Raw genomic sequence first — 20,722 nt, 5'->3', positions numbered from 1 at the left:
CTGCAGAACAGAATGCTTGAAACTGAGATCATGGACTTTCATGATGTTGGTGATAATGATATAGAGGGTTGTTTGTGGGAATGAACAACTGAAGTAGAGTAAAAGGGGGATGGAAGTCAAGAAACTAAACAGCAAAATTATCAGATGGATCAAGGAATAAATGAAGGAAGATGAACAGAATTGGAGATATCACTATCTTACGAGTTCAAATGAAATTACTGGCTTTGAAATTAATGAGGACTGAAACTGTCAGGTGAAACTTTGATGGAAGAGGTTGACATCACCTGATTGTCATTCTTCCCTTACTGATGAGGGACACCCAGGTTTTGTGCTACCCAATGTGCTGTGATAAGCAGTACAGGACACTTCCTGGAACATAGCCTTGATGACAAACTGCATCAGAATATAATCAAGCCTCTAGAGCAACTCCCAGCTCACAGCTGGTATAAAGAATAGATTCACATTTCAACTGAAAATGCCATCAGCCAAAACCAGAATGTGGGTACTTCTCCAGGGAAGAAAATGGTGCTTTTTCATGACTATTAAATGGTATGGGGAATTCCCTGGTGGTCTAGTCATTAGGACTCCATTTTTCCACTATAGGGTGTGCAGGTTCTGTCCCAGATGGGGCAACTAAGAGCCCACAAGCTGCACAGTGCAACCAGTAAAATAAGTGATGTGACCCAAACTGGAGATTCATTCATTAATCAAATACGATTACCCATATGGGTATACCCTGGAAATATTGCTGGTTGGGTCCAGATGACCCAATTTTTAAAAAACTGGCAATAAAAGAGTCATACACAAATTTTTTAGCTTCCCCATGTATATAAAGGTCATGTTTAAAAAAACTTATGTTATGCTGTACTCTACTCAGTGTGAAATAGCATTTTGTTTTAAAAAAGTACACACCTTGATTTAAAAATACTTTTTTCTAAAATATGGTAAACATCAACTGATAACACAGTGGTCACAAATCAATTCGTAAAACATGCAGTATTTGTAAAAAGTGAAACGTGTGTGTACATGTGAATATATCTGTACATAGTAAGATATGTATAGTTAAATGCATAAAATATGTATCTATATAAGATTATGTATTAAAATATATATTTTAAATGTTCATGGTTTCTATGAAATTCACTGCATTTAGGTGTCTTGTATTTTTATTTGCTAAATCTCTCCACCTCTTGGTCTCTTTATATGCTCTCTGTGTTCTAATCACCTCTTCTTATGAGGCTATCAGTCACATTGAGTTAGGGCCAACCCTAATGACCTCATTTAAATTTAGTTACCTCTTTAAGGCCCTCTCACCAAATACAGTCACATTCTGTGGTCCTGGGGGTTAGGGTTTCAACAGAGGAATTTGAAAACAGGGAAACGCATTCAACTCACAACACTTTTGACCACCATTTTCTCCCTAGCAGCTGAAACAGTGTCTGAAGTGCAAAAAACGTTCAATTATATTTGACGAGATATATAATAAAAAAAAATCACATGTACATGTAATATTTTGAAAGTGAAAAGTTAAAGTGAAGTCGCTCAATCATGTCCGACTCTTTGCGACCCCATGGACTGTAGCCCACCAGGCTATGTGCCCCAAAACAGAGAAAATTTTATTTTTTGGATAATATCAAGGGGAATGAACCGTATTCACTTGAAAAAAAATGTTTTGTGAAACTAATTGAAATGGAAAATGAGAATTTAAAGCTATATCTAATCTTTGAGCTTTGGTTTTTCTGGTAGTCATATGTGAATGTGACAGCTGGAACATAAAGAAGGCTGAGCACCAAAGAACTGAACTTTGGTCATTTTGAACTGTGGTGCTGGATACTCTTGAGAGTCCCTTGAGAGACCCTTGAGAGACTCTTGAGAGACAGCAAGAAATTCAAGCCAGTCAATCCTAAAGAAAATCATGCACTGGAATATTCATCGGAAGGGCTGATGCTGAAGCTACAATACTTTGGCCACCTGATGTGAAGAACTGACTCATTGGAAAAGACCCTGATGCTGGGAAAGATCGAGGGCAGGAGTAGGAAGGGGTGGCAGAGGATGAAATATTTAGACATCACCGACTCAATGGACAGCAGTTTGAGCAAATTCCAGGAGACAGTGAAGGACAGGGATGCCTGGCATGCTGCAGTTCATGGAGTTGCAAAGAGTTGGATATGACCTCGTGAATGAATGCAATAACAACAAACTCCTAATTGGTGCTGAGCTGGGCTTAGGGGTTCCCCACAATTGAGTGTCTCAGGCCACAGGCACATTGTGCAAGGCCAAGTTGTATAAATAAAACTGGGAAGGAGGAGGATTGAGAGTTGGGTCCCTGGTTTTACAGCCCCTCCTTTTCAGGGTTCTTGATGATCAAATGAATCTGTGTCCACAGAAGCAATCAATAAAGAACCTACCATAGGGATAGAAAAGAATTTAATTTGAACCAAACTGAGGGCTATAGTTGGGAAGGCAACCTCTCAGAGAGCTCTGAGGAACTGCTCTGCTGAAGCATGGTTTCCAGCATCCTCTTACACCTCATCCAAACAGAGCTCACACATCAACACGACAGGGTGCATTCCTTCAAGGTTTCAAGAGAGTCAGACTTAGTACATAGGCAGCGAGACAGCAGGACCCTGGTGTCTAGGAAGGGAACCTTATCTTGGAGGGAGTGTTAACATGGATGCCATGAAAAGGGAGTTACTCATTCTTATCTTCAAAACAGACTCTCTTTACCTCAATGGTTAAAGCAGATGAGCTGTGAGGGCTGGACAGGCTGTCCTAGTTCACACACAGTTCAAGATGAACCATAAGAAAAAATGACTTTATGCCTCAGGATGTGAATATTTCTCCATCACAAGCAGACAAAAATCTATATGATCCAGCCATTCTACTTCCGAAAGAGAGAGTGTTAGTCACTCACTTGTGTCTGATTCTTTCCAACCCCATGGACTGTAGCCCGCCAGGCTCCTCTGTCCCTGGAATTCTCCAGGCAAGAGTACTAGAAAGGGTAGCCATTCCCTTCTCCAGGGGATCTTCCTGACCCAGGGATCGAACCTGGGTATTCCCACATTGCAGGCAGATTCTTTACTGTCTGAGCCACCAGGTAAGCTCGCTCTACTTCCGAGGCTATACCAGAACAATTGATAGCACACTCTGGAGGAGGTATTTGTACATTCATTTTCATAGCAGCATTATTCACAAAACTAAAACATGAAAGCAACCCAAGTGCCCATTGACCAACATATGCATAAGCCGATGGGATAGGTACAAACAATAGAGTATTATTTATCATTTAAAAAGGAGGGAATTCCAACACATGCTACAACATGAAAGAACTTGGTGGACTTTTCACTAAGCTAACTTAACCTGGCAGGAAATGACAAATATTCTGATTCTACTTAAATGAAGTATCTGGAGTGGTCAGATTCATAGACACAGAGAGGAGGAGGGTAATTGCCAGGAACTGGGAAAGGAGAAAGGGGGAATTGTTGTTGATGGGAATGGAGATTAACTTTTGTGAGATGAAAACAGTCCTGGAATTTGGTTGCACAAAATACGAATGTGCTTAACATAACTAGACAATTAAAAATGGTTTAAATGGTCAATTTTATGTTATAGGTATTTTGTCACAATAAAAAAAGACCTCTCGGAACCTCCTCCTGAGGGTAACCACATAAGTGTCAAGAGTTGATAGCAACACTGCTCCCCGCCTACCCAGCCCCAGCCCCACCCCAATAACCCAGGAGTAAGGACTGTCTTCTGTGCTCAGGACTCCCTGCTTCAGTTTTTAGAGATGTCTCAGCTCCAACCCCGCACGGCTTAACCTCAGCCTCCCTGACTGACCCAGTGCTCCAGGCTCTGCTCCGAGGATCCAGTAAGTCTCGGGCCACCCTCTTCTGTAGGAGACTGGACACTGAGTTCACATCCTCCCAAAGAGACCGCTGCAACCCCAGAGTGCAGGAGGTCAGCCTGGCTCCAGCCTGAGGGTGGAGAGACCCATTTTCTAGATGAAAGCAGAAGGAAATGAGAACTCAGTTTGTGTGTGTATGTGTGTGAAGAGGTAGTGTGGGGGAGATTGCATTAGTGTCTTGAGTCTCTAGATGTGTTTGTTGAGTGGTGTTCAAACAATAAAGGTTACACTTACATAGAGTTTATGATATGTGGACCCCTGGATTCAGTCTCCTCTATACTGTGGGATCTCTGTATTTTCTGGTGCTTCACCTGGGACTTGAACATTCGCAGGTTCCTTGGGAAGACTGTGATGAGTTATATTAAATCAGACAAGCTAATGTGTGTGTGTGTGTGTGTATGCTTAGTCACTCAGTCATGTCCAACTCTTTCGTCCCCATGGACTGTAGCCCACCAGGCTCCTCTGTCCATGGGGATTCTCCAGGCCAGAATACTAGAGTAGGTTGCCATTTCCTCCTCCAGGGGATCTTCCCAACCCAGGGATTAAACCCAGGTCTCCCACATTGCAGGCAGATTCTTTACCATCTGAGCCACTAGGAAAGACCAAGAATACTGGAGTGGGTAGCCTATCCCTCTGACAGGGGATCTTCCTGACCCAGGAGTCTAACCGGGATCTCCTGCATTTCAGGCAAATTCTTTGTCAGCTGAGCAACCAGGGGAGCCCATAAGCTAGTAAGTAGTAGTATAGGTGGATTTGAACCGGGAGAGCTGCTTGATTTCAATACAAAAATCACTATCTTCATCCACTCGACTCATACCAAGTAAGCAAGTAAAGTTCTGTGTTGGCGGCTTTTGCTTCTATGGGGCAGAAACCTTTTCTTTCTGGGCTCTTTGCCCAGTCTAATAATGAAGTTGACATAAGTCAGATGAGCAAGTTGAATTTGCTATGTATTGGAACTCGATCAAAACTCTAAGGCACAAAGACAGTCAGGCAGTTGAGGCTTATACACTCCACTGAGTGAAGGAAGAAGGGTAGGTAGGAATCTGGGGCTTCAAACAAGAGGAAGAGAACCCACAGGAAAGATGGGAAGAGCCAACACTTGGTGAACAAATGTTTGCTCTTCCATGCAGGCAAGTCTTTCTGAGATAAAAATGTATCTCTGGTATTAGCTCTCCTCTAGGCATAGGCCCCTAAGCTACCTCATGTTGAGCAGTTAAGGGGAGGGGCAAGGAGTTTCTGTGTCTGCTGGGTCTTCATTGCCTTCACCTCAAAACTATCCATATTCCAAAGGGGCACAACTGGGGGGAGATGCAGTCCAGTCCACCTCGCTTCTCTTTAAACAACATTTCCACTGACTTTTTAAAAGTATTTAATTAATTACTGACTGTGCAGCATCCTTGTTGCTGCGTGCAGGCTTTCTCTAATTGTGGCAAGCAGAACTACTCTCTAGTTTTGGTGCACAGGCTTCTCATTGTGGGGACTTCTCCTGTTGCAGAGGATGGGCTCAAGGCATAGAGGCTCAGTAGTTGAGGCTCGTGGGGTCTAGAGAACAGGCTCAGTAGTCATGGTGTCCCGGTTTAGTTGCCCCTCGGCATGTGGAATCTTCCTGGGCCAGGGATTGAACCCGTGTCCCCTGCATTGGCAGGTAGACTTTTAAACACTGTGCCACCAGGGAAGTCCCTTCCAGTAACTTTGAAACATGTTAAAAATCTCCTTTATGTTTGAAGAAACCAACGCTCAGAGATGGAGAACTTGCCCCAAGTGTACTTTCACCATCTGCCCCTGATCACTCCATTGCTCCATGAATTGGATTCTTAGGGCCAAGAGTGAATGGACATTCTTCGTGGCTTGGTGTCTTCCTTTCTCAGCAGATCACAGCTCCTCAACTCCATCTAGAATGCGGTGTCAGGATCCCCGCCAGTGTGGTCAGAAGCTGATCCGCAGGCAGCCCCTGGAGCCCAGGAAGGAGCCTGAGATTCTCGTATCCCGTCATCTGAACATCTTCCACCTGGTGGTCTTGGGTGTGGGTAGCACCCTAGGGGTTGGCGTGTACATCGTGGTTGGAGAGGTGGCCCTGTTCGTCGCTGGACCAGCCATCATCATCTCCTTCTTGGTGGCCACCCTGTCTTCTGTGTTGTCTGGGCTCTGCTATGCTGAGTTTGGGACACGGATAAAGTGGGCCAGTTCTGCATATCATTATAGCTACATCAGCTTGGGAGAACTGTGGGCCTTCATCGCTGGCTGGAACCTCATACTGTCCTATATCTTTGGTGAGATGATGGCTGGAGAAGGTGGGGGGTTGAAGACTGGGAAACTAGGAGTGGGGATTTGGTCTTCAGTCATTCATGAGCACTTTGTCATCCACTTTGTGAGGGGAGGAGAGTAATAGTGTCAGGAAAATTCCACAACATCATTCTGCTCAGCTCTCCTCTGCTTTCCTTAAATGATGGACCAAGAACCCAGAGGAAAGGGAACCGTGGGGAGTGGGTGAGAGGGAGGCATGGCCCACAGGCTCATCCCCTCACCATACTGAATTCTCTGCTCTGCTTTTACCTTCATGGAGTTTCCATTAGCACTGGATTTAAAATTTTAATCTTTACCTCCCAGACCTCTTGTTCCCTCTTCACTGTTTTCTTACATAACATTGATATCCCACTAAAATACTTAATAATTGACCTATTTTGTGAATCATCTGGGTCTACCCTCCCCACTTCATGAAAAGAAATTGTTTGACATTTGACATTTTGTAATTTTCCTCCCTGAATACATCCCATGGTGCATTCAGTTCAGTTCAGTTCAGTTCAGTCACTCAGTCGTGTCAGACTCTTTGCAACCCCATGGATTGCAGTACACCAGGCCTCCCTGTCCATCACCAACTCCCAGAGTTTACTCAAACTCATGTCCATCGAGTCGGTGATGCCATCCAGCCATCTCATCCTCTGTCACCTCATGGTGCATAGAGGGATTCAATTCATGTTTATCAATGAATGTTTCTTCTCCTCCTGCAGCCACTGCAAGTGTGTCTAAGGCCTGGAGCTACACCTTTGATGGACTGATTGGGAACCACATCTCTCAGGCATTACAGAGAGCCTTCTCTCAGTATATGCCCGACTACCTGGCCCGGTACCCAGACTTTATTGCCCTGGCCGTGGTGCTGCTGCTTACAGGTGAGACAGGGGTTGGAATTAGGATGGGAAGAGAGGGGTGTGGTGGAGGAGCTGAAAAGCTTGGGATGGCAGAATTGTGAGGGATTAGGACTTGGAATAAAGGTGTGGGAGATGGCTTCCCTGGTGGCTCAGTGGTAAAGAACCTACCTGCCAATGTAGGAGATATAGTTTCAATCCCTGGGTCAGGAGGACCCCCTGGAGGAAGAACTGGAGCAACCCACTCCAGTGTTCTTGCTGGAAAAATCCATGGACAGAGGAGCCTGGTGGACTGCAGTCCATGAAGTCACAAAGGGTTGGACACAACTGAGCAACTGAGCATGCACGCACAATCCATCCACCAAGAAAGGTCTGGGGCAAGAGAGACAGGAAGACAAGACATAGACTGTTGTTTCCCACTCTTGGCACTACCGACCTTCTAGACTGGAACAGTTTTCAGTATTGGGGGCTGTCCTGTCCATTGTTGTTGTTGTTGTCAGTTCCTAAGTCAGGTCCAACTCTTTGTGATTCCATGGACTACAGGCTTCCCTGTCCTTTACTATCTCCCAGAGTTTACTCAAACTCATGTCCATTGAGTCAATGATGCCATCCAACCATCTCATCCTCTGTTGCCCCCTTCTACTTTTGCCTTCAATCTATCCCAGCATCAGGGTCTTTTCCAATGAGTAGGCTCTTTGCATTGTACGATTTTCTTAATTTTATCATTGCCAGATATATAACAACCCTGGACTTTCCTCACTAGACACCCTGTCTATCTAGAAATTATGCCTATAGTATAAATATAGTAGTGTATATGTAGTATAGATAGATAGATAGATAGATAGATAGATAGATAGATAGATAGTAGTGACAATGACAATCAAAATGTCTCCAGACATTGGCAAACATCCCTAGGGCACAAAATCAACCCCCATTGAGAATCATTTACTTTGACAAGTTTCTTCCTGTGTATTGAGACCAAAGATGTTTTTAATTGGGAAATAATTCACATAGCATAAAGTTAACCATTTTACTATCTTTCTTCGGTTTTACTGAGATATAATTGACATGCAACATTGTATAAGTTTAAGATGTTAGGTGTATATATTGTGAGATGGTTACAACAATAAAAAAATTAACCTTCTGAAAGTATACAATACCGTGGCACTTAGCACATTCACAACATTGTACAACCATCACCTCTATGTAGTTCCAAACATGTTCATCACAACAATGGAAACCCTGCACCCACTGAGCAGTCACTGTCCATCCATGTGTCCCAGTCCCACAACCCCCAGCCCCTGGTAACCACTGGTCTGTGTTCTGTCTCTATGGATTTTGTTATTTTCAATCTCATATTCCATTTTTCCCACAGGGGCACTTACTCTGGGAGCTCGTGAGTCACTTCTGGTTACCAGAGTGTTCACAGGCATCAACGTCTTGGTTCTCATCTTCATCATCCTCTCTGGCTTCTTTAAGGGAGACCTGCACAACTGGAAGCTCACAGAACAGGACTACACATCCATCACACCTGGATTGGGTGGCATTTCTAGGTTAGAGTGGTACCCTTGACCTTAGTAATGCATGGGTTGAAGGGTGCAGAGCTGGGACTAAGAGACCATGGCTGATGGATCCAAATGATGGGGGTCTAGAGCCCAGGACTTATGGTATTAACTGAGGATTCCAGTAGAGATGACTGAACACACCTCACCCATGTTCTTCCTTGTTCCTTCTCTCACCATAGCTTGGGTCCTCTGGGTTTTGGAGGATTTGTGCCATTTGGTCTTGATGGAGTTCTCCGTGGAGCAGCGATATGTTTCTATGCACTTGTTGGTTTCGATGCCATTGTCACTAAAGGTAGCATGGTCATTATGTGTCCCATCAGGCGTTTGGGGATAGATTGGGCTGCCCCTTGGGCAAAGGGGTGGGGAGAAGTTTAGGCTTATTTTCATGGTACAAGAAGGAGAGGGATTTTGTGCTTTCATCCCAGTGTGCTTTCCTGACCTCCATCAATGTTGCAGAGAGAGAAGCACTAAACCCTCATCGTTCCATCCCCTGGAGCATCTTGATCACAATCTTCATCTGCTTTCTGGCGTACTCTGGTGTCTCAGCAGCACTCACCCTCATGGTGCCCTACTACCAGATTCACCCTGAGAGCCCCTTGCCACAGGCTTTCCTCTACATTGGGTGGGACGTTGCCAGATATGTCGTGGCTGTTACCACCCTCTGTGCTCTTACATCCAGGTCAGTGTCATGGTTTTCGCCCCATGTATGGTCAGATGCTCAGGTTCCCAACATTTTAGGATTGAGAGACAAGAGATAAAGACAGCTTACACCTTGTAGACCAGGGAGCAGGTGCCCCAGTCTGTCCTTATGTTCTCCTATGTTTCCTTCCAGGCTCCAGAGCATCTTCTTCCCCATACCCCAGGTGATCAAGGATATGGCACGTGATGGGCTCCTTTTCCGGGGACTTGCCAGTGTCTTTGCTCACACAAGAACCCCCATCACGGCCATCATGTCTTCTGGAAATATTGCAGGTGGATAACAAAACCCACTCCTTCTTTGATCAACCTCCTTAGCTTGAGTACTTCCTCCAGTTTCTCCCTCCTTCCACCATCTTTTTTTGCCTTCATTCTAGGGCTCTTGGCATTGCTCTTCAAGTTCAGTGACCTTGTGGAACTCATGTCAATTGGGAATCTGCTAGTTTACTCCCTGGTGTCTTTCTCTGTGCTTGTCCTCAGGTGAGACTACATTGCATCTTGACTGGGGTCTTGGACTCAGGGGGATTGATGGGGAAGTAATCATCTTTTGCCTTCATAAATTGAAGTGAATGAAAGTCACTCAGTCCTGTCCAACTTTTTGTGACCCCATGGACTATACAGCCCATGGAATTCTCCATGCCAGAATACTGGAGTGGGTAGACTTTCCCTTCTCTAGGGATCTTCCCAATCCAGGAATCAAACCCAGACCTCCTACAGTGCAAACACCTTTTAAATGTCTTCTGCTAAATCTATCTTCATGTCTCCTTCTAAATGTCCTTCTATGCTTAAGGCAAGAGAGAGGTAATGTTGGATGAGTAGGGGCTGCTGTTAACACTGCCTTAATATCTCTAATTCAGGTACCGACCAGAACAGACTTTAAGCAAGAAGGAGGAAATTGATATTTCAAAACATGAAGAAAGTCCTTCAGAACCAGTTCCTGAAGCAAGAATCTCAAGGATTCTGAAGACTCTGTGGTTCCCTACCAGCACCATCCCCACTCTGAAATCTGGCCAGATTGTCTATGGATGTGCCTCCCTGCTTGGTGAGCAGTGGGATTTCTCTTTGGTCATATTCTGAGACTGACAGGAGGTGTGGGAGTGTGCATTTTGTCAGTTGAGGAGTCTTGGAGATACGATGGCCCTTCCTGAGGTGGGCACCTGGTGGGGGGGGGGGTGACCCAAGGTCCTGACATCTTTGGCTTCTCAAGTCCAGCCTGTTCTCCTCCACCTTGACCCTTGCAAGTTCTCCTGCTGACCATCCTGAGTGTGATCCTGGCCCAGTGGCCCAGCCAAGTGTTCTCTGGAGACCCCGGGCTCACAACAGTGACTGTGCTACTGCTGCTGCTCATCACTGTGGTCACGGTCATCATCTGGAGGCAGCCCAAGGACCCAACTCCTGCATACTTCAAGGTAGGTGACTTTATGTGCCTAAACTGTTCACCTTGAATGAATGAAGTCTGCAGGCTTTGAAGTCTAAACATCCTTTGCTGGCCCAAAGAAGAGAAGCTGCTAAAACAAATGGACCCTTCCCTGATCCACACTCAGTGCTTTACATACACAACGTCAGTGGGTACTGAATGCACAGCCTGAAAAAGACTAGAGTCTTCCCACCGATCTGGGGTAGGATCTCCCTTTCAGACATCTGGGGTGTGTTAAAAAATTAAATGATTCTGCTCACAGGTCCCCGCTCTGCCTGTCCTCCCACTGGTGAGCATCTTTATGAATGTTTACTTGATGATGCTGATGACCCCGAGGACTTGGACCCAATTTGGAATCTGGAATGCAATTGGTAAGTGGTTTTCTGGGATAAAGAGGCACCTTGGGTGATTGAACCCAATCCTGTTTCTACCACCTCTCCCCTAAATTGTGTCAGACACTATAATAGGAGCCCATTTTGCATTTGTAAGTGAGGAGAAGCCCTACTTTCCCTTCTCATTGTCTCATTTCTCCACTAGGATTTCTCATATACTTTGGATATGGGATCCGACACAGCCTAGCAGGGAACAATCATCAATAGCACCAGCCTCCACCTCCCAGACTTGACAAAAACATCCCTGATGCTGAGCCATCTTAACCACAGGAAGTAGATGCTATATGGAATCCCTACATGCCCTGGAGGATCTTCTGTTTCAAGGGGCACTGTGAGCCTCTATGGACTGTGAAGGCAGATGTACTTAGAGCCCTGTATTTTATTGTTCATGGACATAGTGACTGTAACATTGCATAAATTTTAAATAAACTTTTTAAAATTCATCAAGTGCAGCAAGATGAATTTTCACAAGGAAATTACGATGTAAACAGCAAGAAGAAGAAGAAGTAAAATACTCACCTACACATAAGAGTTCCTCCTGCCTCTTTCCAGTAAAAACACCAGTGACTCCCACATGGGAAGGAAATTCAGGTAACAATATATGTGTCCGGTATTGCACTTGAAATATTAGGACACAAATATATTGGAAGTAAAACAAAAAGAACAGGTACATTGTGCAAACAGTAACACAAGAAAGGTAGCACGGCTACATCAATATCAGACAAAGCTGACCTTAAGGAAAAGAGAGTAATAACAGATAAAGTGGATCCTTTCATAATGAGAAAGGGATGTGCTCATTTGTGCCTTTCCTCTGGTGTTATTGAGATATAGTGTCAATAGTAAAAATAATCATTTTTCTTGACTTTTCTGTCTCAGACTCTTAGAGCTGCACAGTAGAGTTGATCAGGAAAAATTCTTAATTGGGAAAAAAATCTGCACTGCCAGAGATGGGTCAAGGGGGTGGGCAGTAAGGGTTTGTTGATAAACATTGGGTGGAACTGAAAAATAGGAAGTGAAACTGAAAAGACAAGTTTAAGCTGTTGCAGGACAGAATGCTTGAAATGGAGATTACAAACAATGAAGACAGTGGTTATAATGAAGTACAGGATTGGTTGTGGAGTTGAAAAACTGAAATAGAGTGAAGGAGGCATGAAAGTCAAGAAACTGAGTAGCGGGCTTCCCTGGTAGCTCAGTGGTAAAGAATCTGCCTGCCAATGCAGGAGACACAGGTTCGATCCCCGGTCCAGCAAGATCCCACATGCCATGGAGCAACTAAGCCCCTGGGCCACAACTACTGAGCCTGTACTCTACTGCCCATGAGTTGCAACTATTGAAGCCTGCATGCCCTAGAACCTGAGCTCTGAAACAAGAAAAACCACCACAATGAGAAGCCTGTGCACTGCAGCTACAGGAAACCCCGTTCATCAATGAAGACACAGAACAGTCATAAATAAACGAATGAATAAAATTATTTTTTTTTAAAGAAATGGAGTAGAAAACTCATGAGATGATATAAAACTAGATGGAAGATGGGACCTCGCCAGTGGTCCAGTGGTTAAGAATCTACCTGCCAATGCAGGAGACACAGATTTGATCCCTGGTCCGGGAAGAGCCCACTTGCCATGTAGCCAGTGGGCCACAGCTACTGAGCCTGCGCTCTAGAACCTGGGAGCCGTAACTCCTGAAGCCTGCATGCCCTGGAGTCTGTGCTCTGCAGAAAAAGAAACCACTGCAATGAGGAACCTATGCACCACAACTAGAGAGGAGCCCCTGCTCATCACAACTGCAGAAAAACCCACGCAGCAACAAAGACCCAGAACAGCCAATAATAAATAAATAAAATAATAATTTAAAAAAGAAACTGAGTAGCAAGTTATTAGATGAATTAAAACTAAATGGAACACGGGACTTCCCCAGTGGTCCAGTGGTTAAGCATCCACCCTCCAATGCAAAAGACATGAGTTTGATCCCTAGTCAGGGAACTAAGATCCCATATGCTGGGGGGTGACTGAGCTTGCACACAACAGCTAGAAAGAAGCCTGCCTGCCACAGGGAGAGTCTTCACACCACAATGAAGGACTCCAGGTGCCACAACTGAGACCCAATGCAGCCAAATTAGAAAAATAGCAAATATCTTTTTAAAATAGATGGAGGAGGTTGAACACAAGTAGGAAAATCACCAAATTGAGAGTCGTGATGAAAATAAAGGCATAGAATCCAAGTCATGGAGACTGAAACTGCTAGTGAAACTTTGATAGAAGAGATTGACCTCACCTGATTATCATCCTTCCCTTACTTCCGGGACAACCGGATATCCTGTGCTACTCCATGTGCGGTGATAGGCAAGACTCGATGAAAAGTTGAATTAGAATGTAGTCAAGCTTCCAGGTCAACCACCAGTTCATGGCGGACAGGAGGGATAGATTCACATTTCAACTGAAAGTGCCATTAACTGAAACCAGAATGTAAGTAATTCTCCAGGAAAGAAAATGGAGCATTTTCATAACTATTGAATGGTATGGGGAATTCCCTGGTGGTCTAGTCATTAGGGCTCTGTGCTTCCACTGCAGGGATTGCGGGTTCTGTCCCTTATGGGTGACCTAAGATCCCACAAGCTGCACAGCACAACCAACAAAATAAAATAAGTGATATGACCCAAACTGGAGATTCATTCATTAATCAAATACTATCACCCGCATAGGCATACTTTGGAAATACCTCTGGTTGAGTCCAGACAACCCAATAAAAAGAACTGGCAATAAACAGAGTCATATACAAATTTTTTAGTTTCCCTGTGCTTATAAAAGTTATGTTATACTACACTCTACTCAGTGTGCAAGAGTATTCTGTAAAAAAATAATGTACATACCTTGATTTTAAAATATTTTTTAAAATGTGGTAAACATTAACTTCAGTGGCCACAAATCTTCAATTTAAAAAAAAAGAAGAAGAAGAAGAAAAGAAAAAGAATCATTATCTGAAAAGTACAAAAAAATTAATTATGGGTGTACTTGTGATTGTATCTGTACATAGTAAGATATGTATATATGTATAATAAACATGCATAAAATATGTATCTATCTAACATATATGTATTAAATATACATTTTTAAATGCTCTCTGTTTCTATGAAATTCACTACCTGTAGGTGTCTTGTATTTTTTTTTTTCATTTATTTTTATTAGTTGGAGGCTAGTTACTTTATATCATTGCAGTAGTTTTTGTCATACATTGAAATGAATTAGCCATGGATTTACATGTATTCCCCATCCCGGTCCCCCCTCCCACCTCCCTCTCCACCCGATCCCACAGGGTCTTCCCATTTCACCAGGCCCGAGCACTTGTCTCATGCACCCAACCTGGGCTGGTGATCTGTTTCACCCTAGATAATATACATGTTTCGATGCTGTTCTCTTGAAACATCCCACCCTCGCCTTCTCCCAGAGTCCACAAGTCTGTTCTATACATCTGAGTCTCTTTTTCTGTTTTGCATATAGGGTATCGTTACCATCTTTCTAAATTCCATATGTATGTGTTAGTATACTGTAATGGTCTTTATCTTTCTGGGTTACTTCGCTCTGTATAAAGGATGAGGAAGCTGTGGTACATATAGACCATGGAATATTACTCCGCCATTAAAAAGAATTCATTTGAATCAGTTCTAATGAGATGGATGAAACTGGAGCCCATTATACAGAGCGAAGTAAGTGTCTTGTATTTTTATTTGCTAAATCTCTCACCTCTTGGTTTCTGTGTATACTCCCTGCATTCTAATCCTCTTCTTATGAAGACATCAGTCACACTGAGTTAGGACCCACTCTAGTGACCTCATTTAAGTTTAATTACCTCTTTCAGGCCCAACGACCAATACAATCACAGTCTGTGGTTCCTGGGGATTAGGATTTCAACATATGAATTTGAGAGCAGGGAGATGCATTCAGCCCACCACACTTTTGACACTGTTTTCTTCCCAGCAGCCAAAATAGTGTCTGGAATACAGACATCAACTATATTTGATGAGATATGTGATAAAAGAATCACATGTACATATAATATTTTATGTGCCCCCAAACAGAAAATTTTATTTAGCAGTTGTTATCAAGGGGGATGCACAGTATTTGTCTGGGAAGAAAATATTTGTGAAACTAATTGAAAAGGAAAATGAGAGTTTAAAGCTTGGGCTAATCTATGAGCTATGGTTTTTCCAGTAAGTCATGTACAAATGTGAGAGTTTGACCATATAGAAGGCTGAGCACTGAAGAATTCATGCTTCAAATTGTGGCACGGGAGAAGACTCTTGAGAGTCCCTTGGACTGCAAGGAGATCAAACCAGTCCATCCTAAAGGAAATCAGACCTGAATATTCATTGGAAGGACTGATACTGAAGCTGAAACTCCAATGCTCTGGCCACTTGATGTGAAAAACTGAATCCTTGGAAAAGACCCTGATGCTGGGAAAGATTGAAGGCAGGAGGAGAAGGGGATGACAGAGGATGAGATGGTTGGATGGTATCACTGACTCGGTGGGTATGAGTTTTGCAAGCTCTAGGAGATGGTGAAGGACAGGGAAGTCTGGCATGCTGCAGTCCATGGTGTCACAAAGAGTTGGACACAACTGAGCATGCATGCAACACAGCACATAATGAAAGAATCCCATATACATAAAAAGCTCTTACAAATCAACATTTCTTCTGGACAGAAGACATGATTAGACATTTTTCCAAGGAGGAAATGCAGACGGCCAACAGGCACATAAAAACAGGCACATACTCTGTTGAAGCATGGTTTCCAGCACAGTCTTATACCTCATCCAAACATAGTACATACATCAACATGACAGGGTGTATTCCTTCAAGATTTAAAGAGAGAGAGACTTAGTACAGAGACAGCAAAAGCAGTTCCCTGCTGTCTGGTAAGGGAAATTTATCTCACAGGGAGTGTTAACATGGAGGCCATGAGAAGGGAGTTATTCATCCTTATCTTCAAAACAGATGCTCTTTACCTCAATGGTTAAAGCAAATGAGCTGTGAGAGTTGGACAGGCAGTCTTAGTTCACACACAGTTCAGGCTGAACCATGGATAAGCCAAAATGACTTCTCCATTCCTCAATATGTGGACATCTTCTCCATCACAAGCAGAAAAAAATCTTAAAACCATATGGTCTAGCAATTCCGCCTCTGAACCTATACCCAGAAGAGTTGAAAGCATACTCTGGAAGAGATATTTTTACACTCATGTTCATAACAGCATTATTCACAATAGCTGAAACATGAAAGCAACCCAAGTGTCCATTGACCATTGAATGGATGAGCCAAGGTGGTAGGTACCCATAATGGAGTGTTAGTCAGCATTTAGCTCAGATGGTAAAGAATCCACCTGCCAACGCAGGAGACCTGGGTTCGATCCCTGGCTATGGAAGATCTCCCTGGAGAAAGGAATGGCAACCCACTCCAGTATTCTTGCCTAGAATCCCATGGACAGACTATGGGGTTGCAAAGAGACGGACGTGACTGAGTGACTCACACACACACAAACACACAAGAACTTCCCTAGTGGCACGATGGAATAGAATCTTCCTGTCAATGCAGAGGACACAGGTCTGAGCCCCGGTCCAGGAAAATTCCTCAAGCTGTGGGGCAATCTCAGGCCACACACTGCAACCTCTGAAGCCCATGCACCACAACAAGAGGAGCCACTGCGATGAAAAGTCTGTGACCACAGCTAGAGAGTAGATCCACTCACTGCAACTAGAGAAAGCCCACCTGCAGCAGCAAAGACCCAAAAAATAAATCAATTATTTTTTTAAATGGTAAAAATGTGCATGAATCTAGTAGACATTGTACTAAATAAAAGAAGCCTCACAGGAAAGAATGGATATTGAATGATTCCAGTTAAATGAAGTACGTATAGTGGTCAGATTCATAGAGAGAGAAAGAGGAAAGGTGATTGCCAGGAACTGGGAAAGAAGAAAGGGGGATTTGTTTAATGGGAATGGAATTTCAGTTTCGCCATACGAAAAAAGCTCTGGAGTTTGGTAAGGCAAAATGTGAATGTACTTAATGCAACTGAACTGGACTCTTAAAATAATTAAAATGGTAAATAATATGTTGTGGGTACCTTACCACAATTTAAAAAAAAAAAAAAAAGAAACCTCTCAGAACTACCTCCTGAGGGTAACCACATAAGTGTCAAGAGCTGATAGCAACACTGTTCTCCACCCACTCAACCCCATCTGCACCCCACATCCCAGGAGTAAAGGCTGTCTTCTGTGCTCAGGACTTCCCGCTTCGGTTCTTGGAGATGTCTCAGCTCCAGCCCTGCACGGCTTAACCTCAGCCTCCCTGACTGCCCCAGTGCTCCAGGCTCTGCTCCAAGGACCAGTAAGTCTCAGGTCACCCTCTTCGGTGGGAGACTAGGCACTGAGTTCACATCCTCCTAAAGAGACCTCTGCAACCCCAGAGTGCAGGGGGTCAGCCCGGCTCCAGCCTGAGGGTGGAGAGACCCGTTTTCTAGATGAAAACTGGGAGCTGTTGTGTTTGTGTGAGAATTGGTTGGGATTTAATCAGTTCCTGGAGATTCTAAGACTTATGTTTTAAAACTTATTTAAAAAAATTTTTTTCCCATTTATTTTTATTAGTTGGAGGCTAATTACTTTACAATATTGTAGTGGTTTTTGTCATACATTGAAATGAATTAGCCATGGATTTACATGTATTCCCCATCCCGGTCCCCCCTCCCACCTCCCTCTCCACCCGATCCCTCTGGGTCTTCCCAGTGAGCCAGGCCCGAGCACTTGTCTCATGCATCCCACCTGGGCTGGTGATCTGTTTCACCCCAGATAATATACATGTTTGATGCTGTTCTCTCGAAACATCCCACCCTCGCCTTCTCCCACAGAGTCCCAAAGTCTGTTCTGTACATCTGTGCCTCTTTTTCTGTTTTGCATATAGGGTTATCGTTACCATCTTTCTAAATTCCATATATATGTGTTAGTATACTGTATTGGTCTTTATCTTTCTGGCTTACTTCACTCTGTATAATGGGCTCCAGTTTCACCCATCTCATTAGAACTGATTCACATGAATTATTTTTAATGGCTGAGTAATATTCCATGGTGTATATGTACCACAGCTTCCTTATCCATTCATCTGCTGATGGACATCTAGGTTGCTTCCATGTCCTGGCTATTATAAACAGTGCTGCGATGAACACTGGGGTGCATGTGTCTCTTTCAGATCTGGTTTCCTCGGTGTGTATGCCCAGAAGTGGGATTGCTGGATCATATGGCAGTTCTATTTCCAGCTTTTTAAGAAATCTCCACACTGTTCTCCATACTGGCTGTACTAGTTTGCATTCCCACCAACAGTGTAAGAGGGTTCCCTTTTCTCCACACCCTCTCCAGCATTTATTGCTTGTAGACTTTTGGATAGCAGCCATCCTGACTGGTGTGTAATGGTACCTCATTGTGGTTTTGATTTGCATTTCTCTGATAATGAGTGATGTTGAGCATCTTTTCATGTGTTTGTTAGCTATCTATATGTCTTCTTTGGAGAAATGTCTGTTTAGTTCTTTGGCCCATTTTTTGATTGGGTCATTTATTTTTCTGGAATTGAGTTACAGGAGTTGCTTGTATATTTTTGAGATTAATCCTTTGTTTCTTCATTTGCTATTATTTTCTCCCAATCTGAGGGCTTTCTTTTCACCTTGCTTATAGTTTCCTTTGTTGTGCAAAAGCTTTTAAGTTTTATTAGGTCCCATTTGTTTATTTTTGCTTTTCTTTCCAATATTCTGGGAGGTGGGTCATAGAGGATCTTGCTGTGATTTATGTCAGAGAGTGTTTTGCCTATGTTCTCCTCTAGGAGTTTTATAGTTTCCGGTCTTACATTTAGATCTTTAATCCATTTTGAGTTTATTTTTGTGTATGGTGTTAGAAAGTGTTCTAGTTCCATTCTTTTACAAGTGGTTGACCAGTTTTCCCAGAACCACTTGTTAAAGAGGTTGTCTTTTTTCTATTGTATATCTTTGCCTCCTTTGTCGAAGATAAGGTGTCCATAGGTTCATGGATTTATGTCTGGGCTTTCTATTCTGTTCCATTGATCTATATGTCTGTCTTTGTGCCAGTGCCATACTGTCTTGATAACTGTGGCTTTGCAGTATAGTCTGAAGTCAGGCAGGTTGATTCCCCCAGTTCCACTCTTCTTTCTCAAGATTACTTTGGCTATTCGAGGTTTTTTGTATTTCCATACAAATTGCGAAATCATTTTTTCTAGTTCTGTGAAAAATACTGTTGGTAGCTTGATAGGGATTGCATTGAATCTATAGATTGGGTAGTATAGTCATTTTGACAATATTGACTCTTCCAATCCGTGAACATGGTATATTTCTCCATCTGTTTGTATCCTCTTTGATTTCTTTCATCAGTGTTTTATGGTTTTCTACGTATAGGTCTTTTGTGTCTTTAGGTAGATATAGTCCTAAGTATTTTATTCTTTTTGTTGCAATGGTGAATGGTACTGTTATAGTAAAATTGCAGGATATAAAATTAACACAGAGAAATCCCTATCATTCCTTTACACTAACAATGAGGAAACAGAAAGAGAAATTAACGAAATAAAATTTATTTTTAACTGGAGGATGATTGCTTTACAATGTTGTGTCAGTTTCTGCCATCTAACAGCATGAATGAATCATGAGTATACATATATCGCCTCCCTCTAGAACTTCCCTCCCACCCACCCCCATCCCACCCCTCTAGGTCATCACAGAGCACCGGGTTGAGGCCCCTGTGCTATATAGCAGGTTCCCACTGGCTACTTATCTTGCACATGGTGGTGTACATGCATCTATACTACTCTTTCAATTTGTTCCACTCTCTCCTTCCTCTGCTGTGTCCACAAGTCTGTTCTCTATGTCTGTGCCTCTATTCCTGCCCTGCAAATACGTTCATCAGTATCATTTTTCTAGATTCCATATATATGTGTGTTAAATTATGACATTTGTTTTCTCTTCCTGACTTACTTCACTCTGTATAACAGGCTCTAGGTTCATCCACCTCAGTTTAAATGAACTAAGACTCACTTTCCTGACTGGTGCTCAAACAGTATCAAGGATTCCCCTTGTACAGGGTTTATGGTGTGGGGACCATAAACGATGTCAGTCCCCTGTGTAGTGTTGACCCTTTTATCTGCAGGTTTCTCCTCTATGGATGCCCAGGTGGCTGTAAGGGACTTGAGCATCCATGGATTTTGGTATCTGGGAGGAGGGCTGTATGGTGACTTGTATTAAATTAAGTCACCATTGGGTTTGTTAACCCAATGTGAAGCTACCCCTATTATTTATCACTGGCACTAATTTTAAAATATGGTGGTAAATTACATATGGTATAAAGTTTTCCATCTTAACCATTTTTAAGTGTACAGTTCAGTAATGTTAAGTATGTTTACATTATCATGCAATCAGCCACCAGGACTCTTCTCATCTTATAAAACTGAAATTGTTTTATAGTCATCATATTTCAACAAAAGGAAGCGGAGGTCCAGAGAAGTCAATGACTTCTCCAAAGACACAGAGATGGTGGCAAAGCCAAGATTCTCGTCAGAGTTTTCT

General features: G+C 43.1%; 2 protein-coding genes across 2 annotated transcripts in view; both read left to right on the top strand.

Moving 5' to 3' along the window:
• LOC110121542 (cationic amino acid transporter 3-like) overlaps positions 1–20,722 on the top strand; it is a 139,154-nt gene that overhangs the window by 93,232 nt on the left and 25,200 nt on the right. The gene's annotated exons all lie outside the window — the stretch shown is intronic.
• On the top strand, positions 5,802–11,405 carry LOC110121544 (cationic amino acid transporter 3-like). Its single transcript, XM_020868750.2, has 11 exons — positions 5,802–6,174; positions 6,913–7,071; positions 8,423–8,600; positions 8,792–8,904; positions 9,069–9,291; positions 9,445–9,584; positions 9,686–9,788; positions 10,166–10,350; positions 10,551–10,717; positions 10,988–11,096; positions 11,263–11,405. The coding sequence occupies exons 1-11, from the start codon at positions 5,802–5,804 to the stop codon at positions 11,322–11,324; spliced, it is 1,812 nt and encodes a 603-aa protein (XP_020724409.2). The 3' UTR covers positions 11,325–11,405.

This window comes from Odocoileus virginianus, chromosome 20 (genome assembly GCF_023699985.2).
Source record: "Odocoileus virginianus isolate 20LAN1187 ecotype Illinois chromosome 20, Ovbor_1.2, whole genome shotgun sequence".
Taxonomy (NCBI): domain Eukaryota; kingdom Metazoa; phylum Chordata; class Mammalia; order Artiodactyla; family Cervidae; genus Odocoileus; species Odocoileus virginianus.
This window is presented reverse-complemented; position numbering and strand designations above follow the sequence as displayed.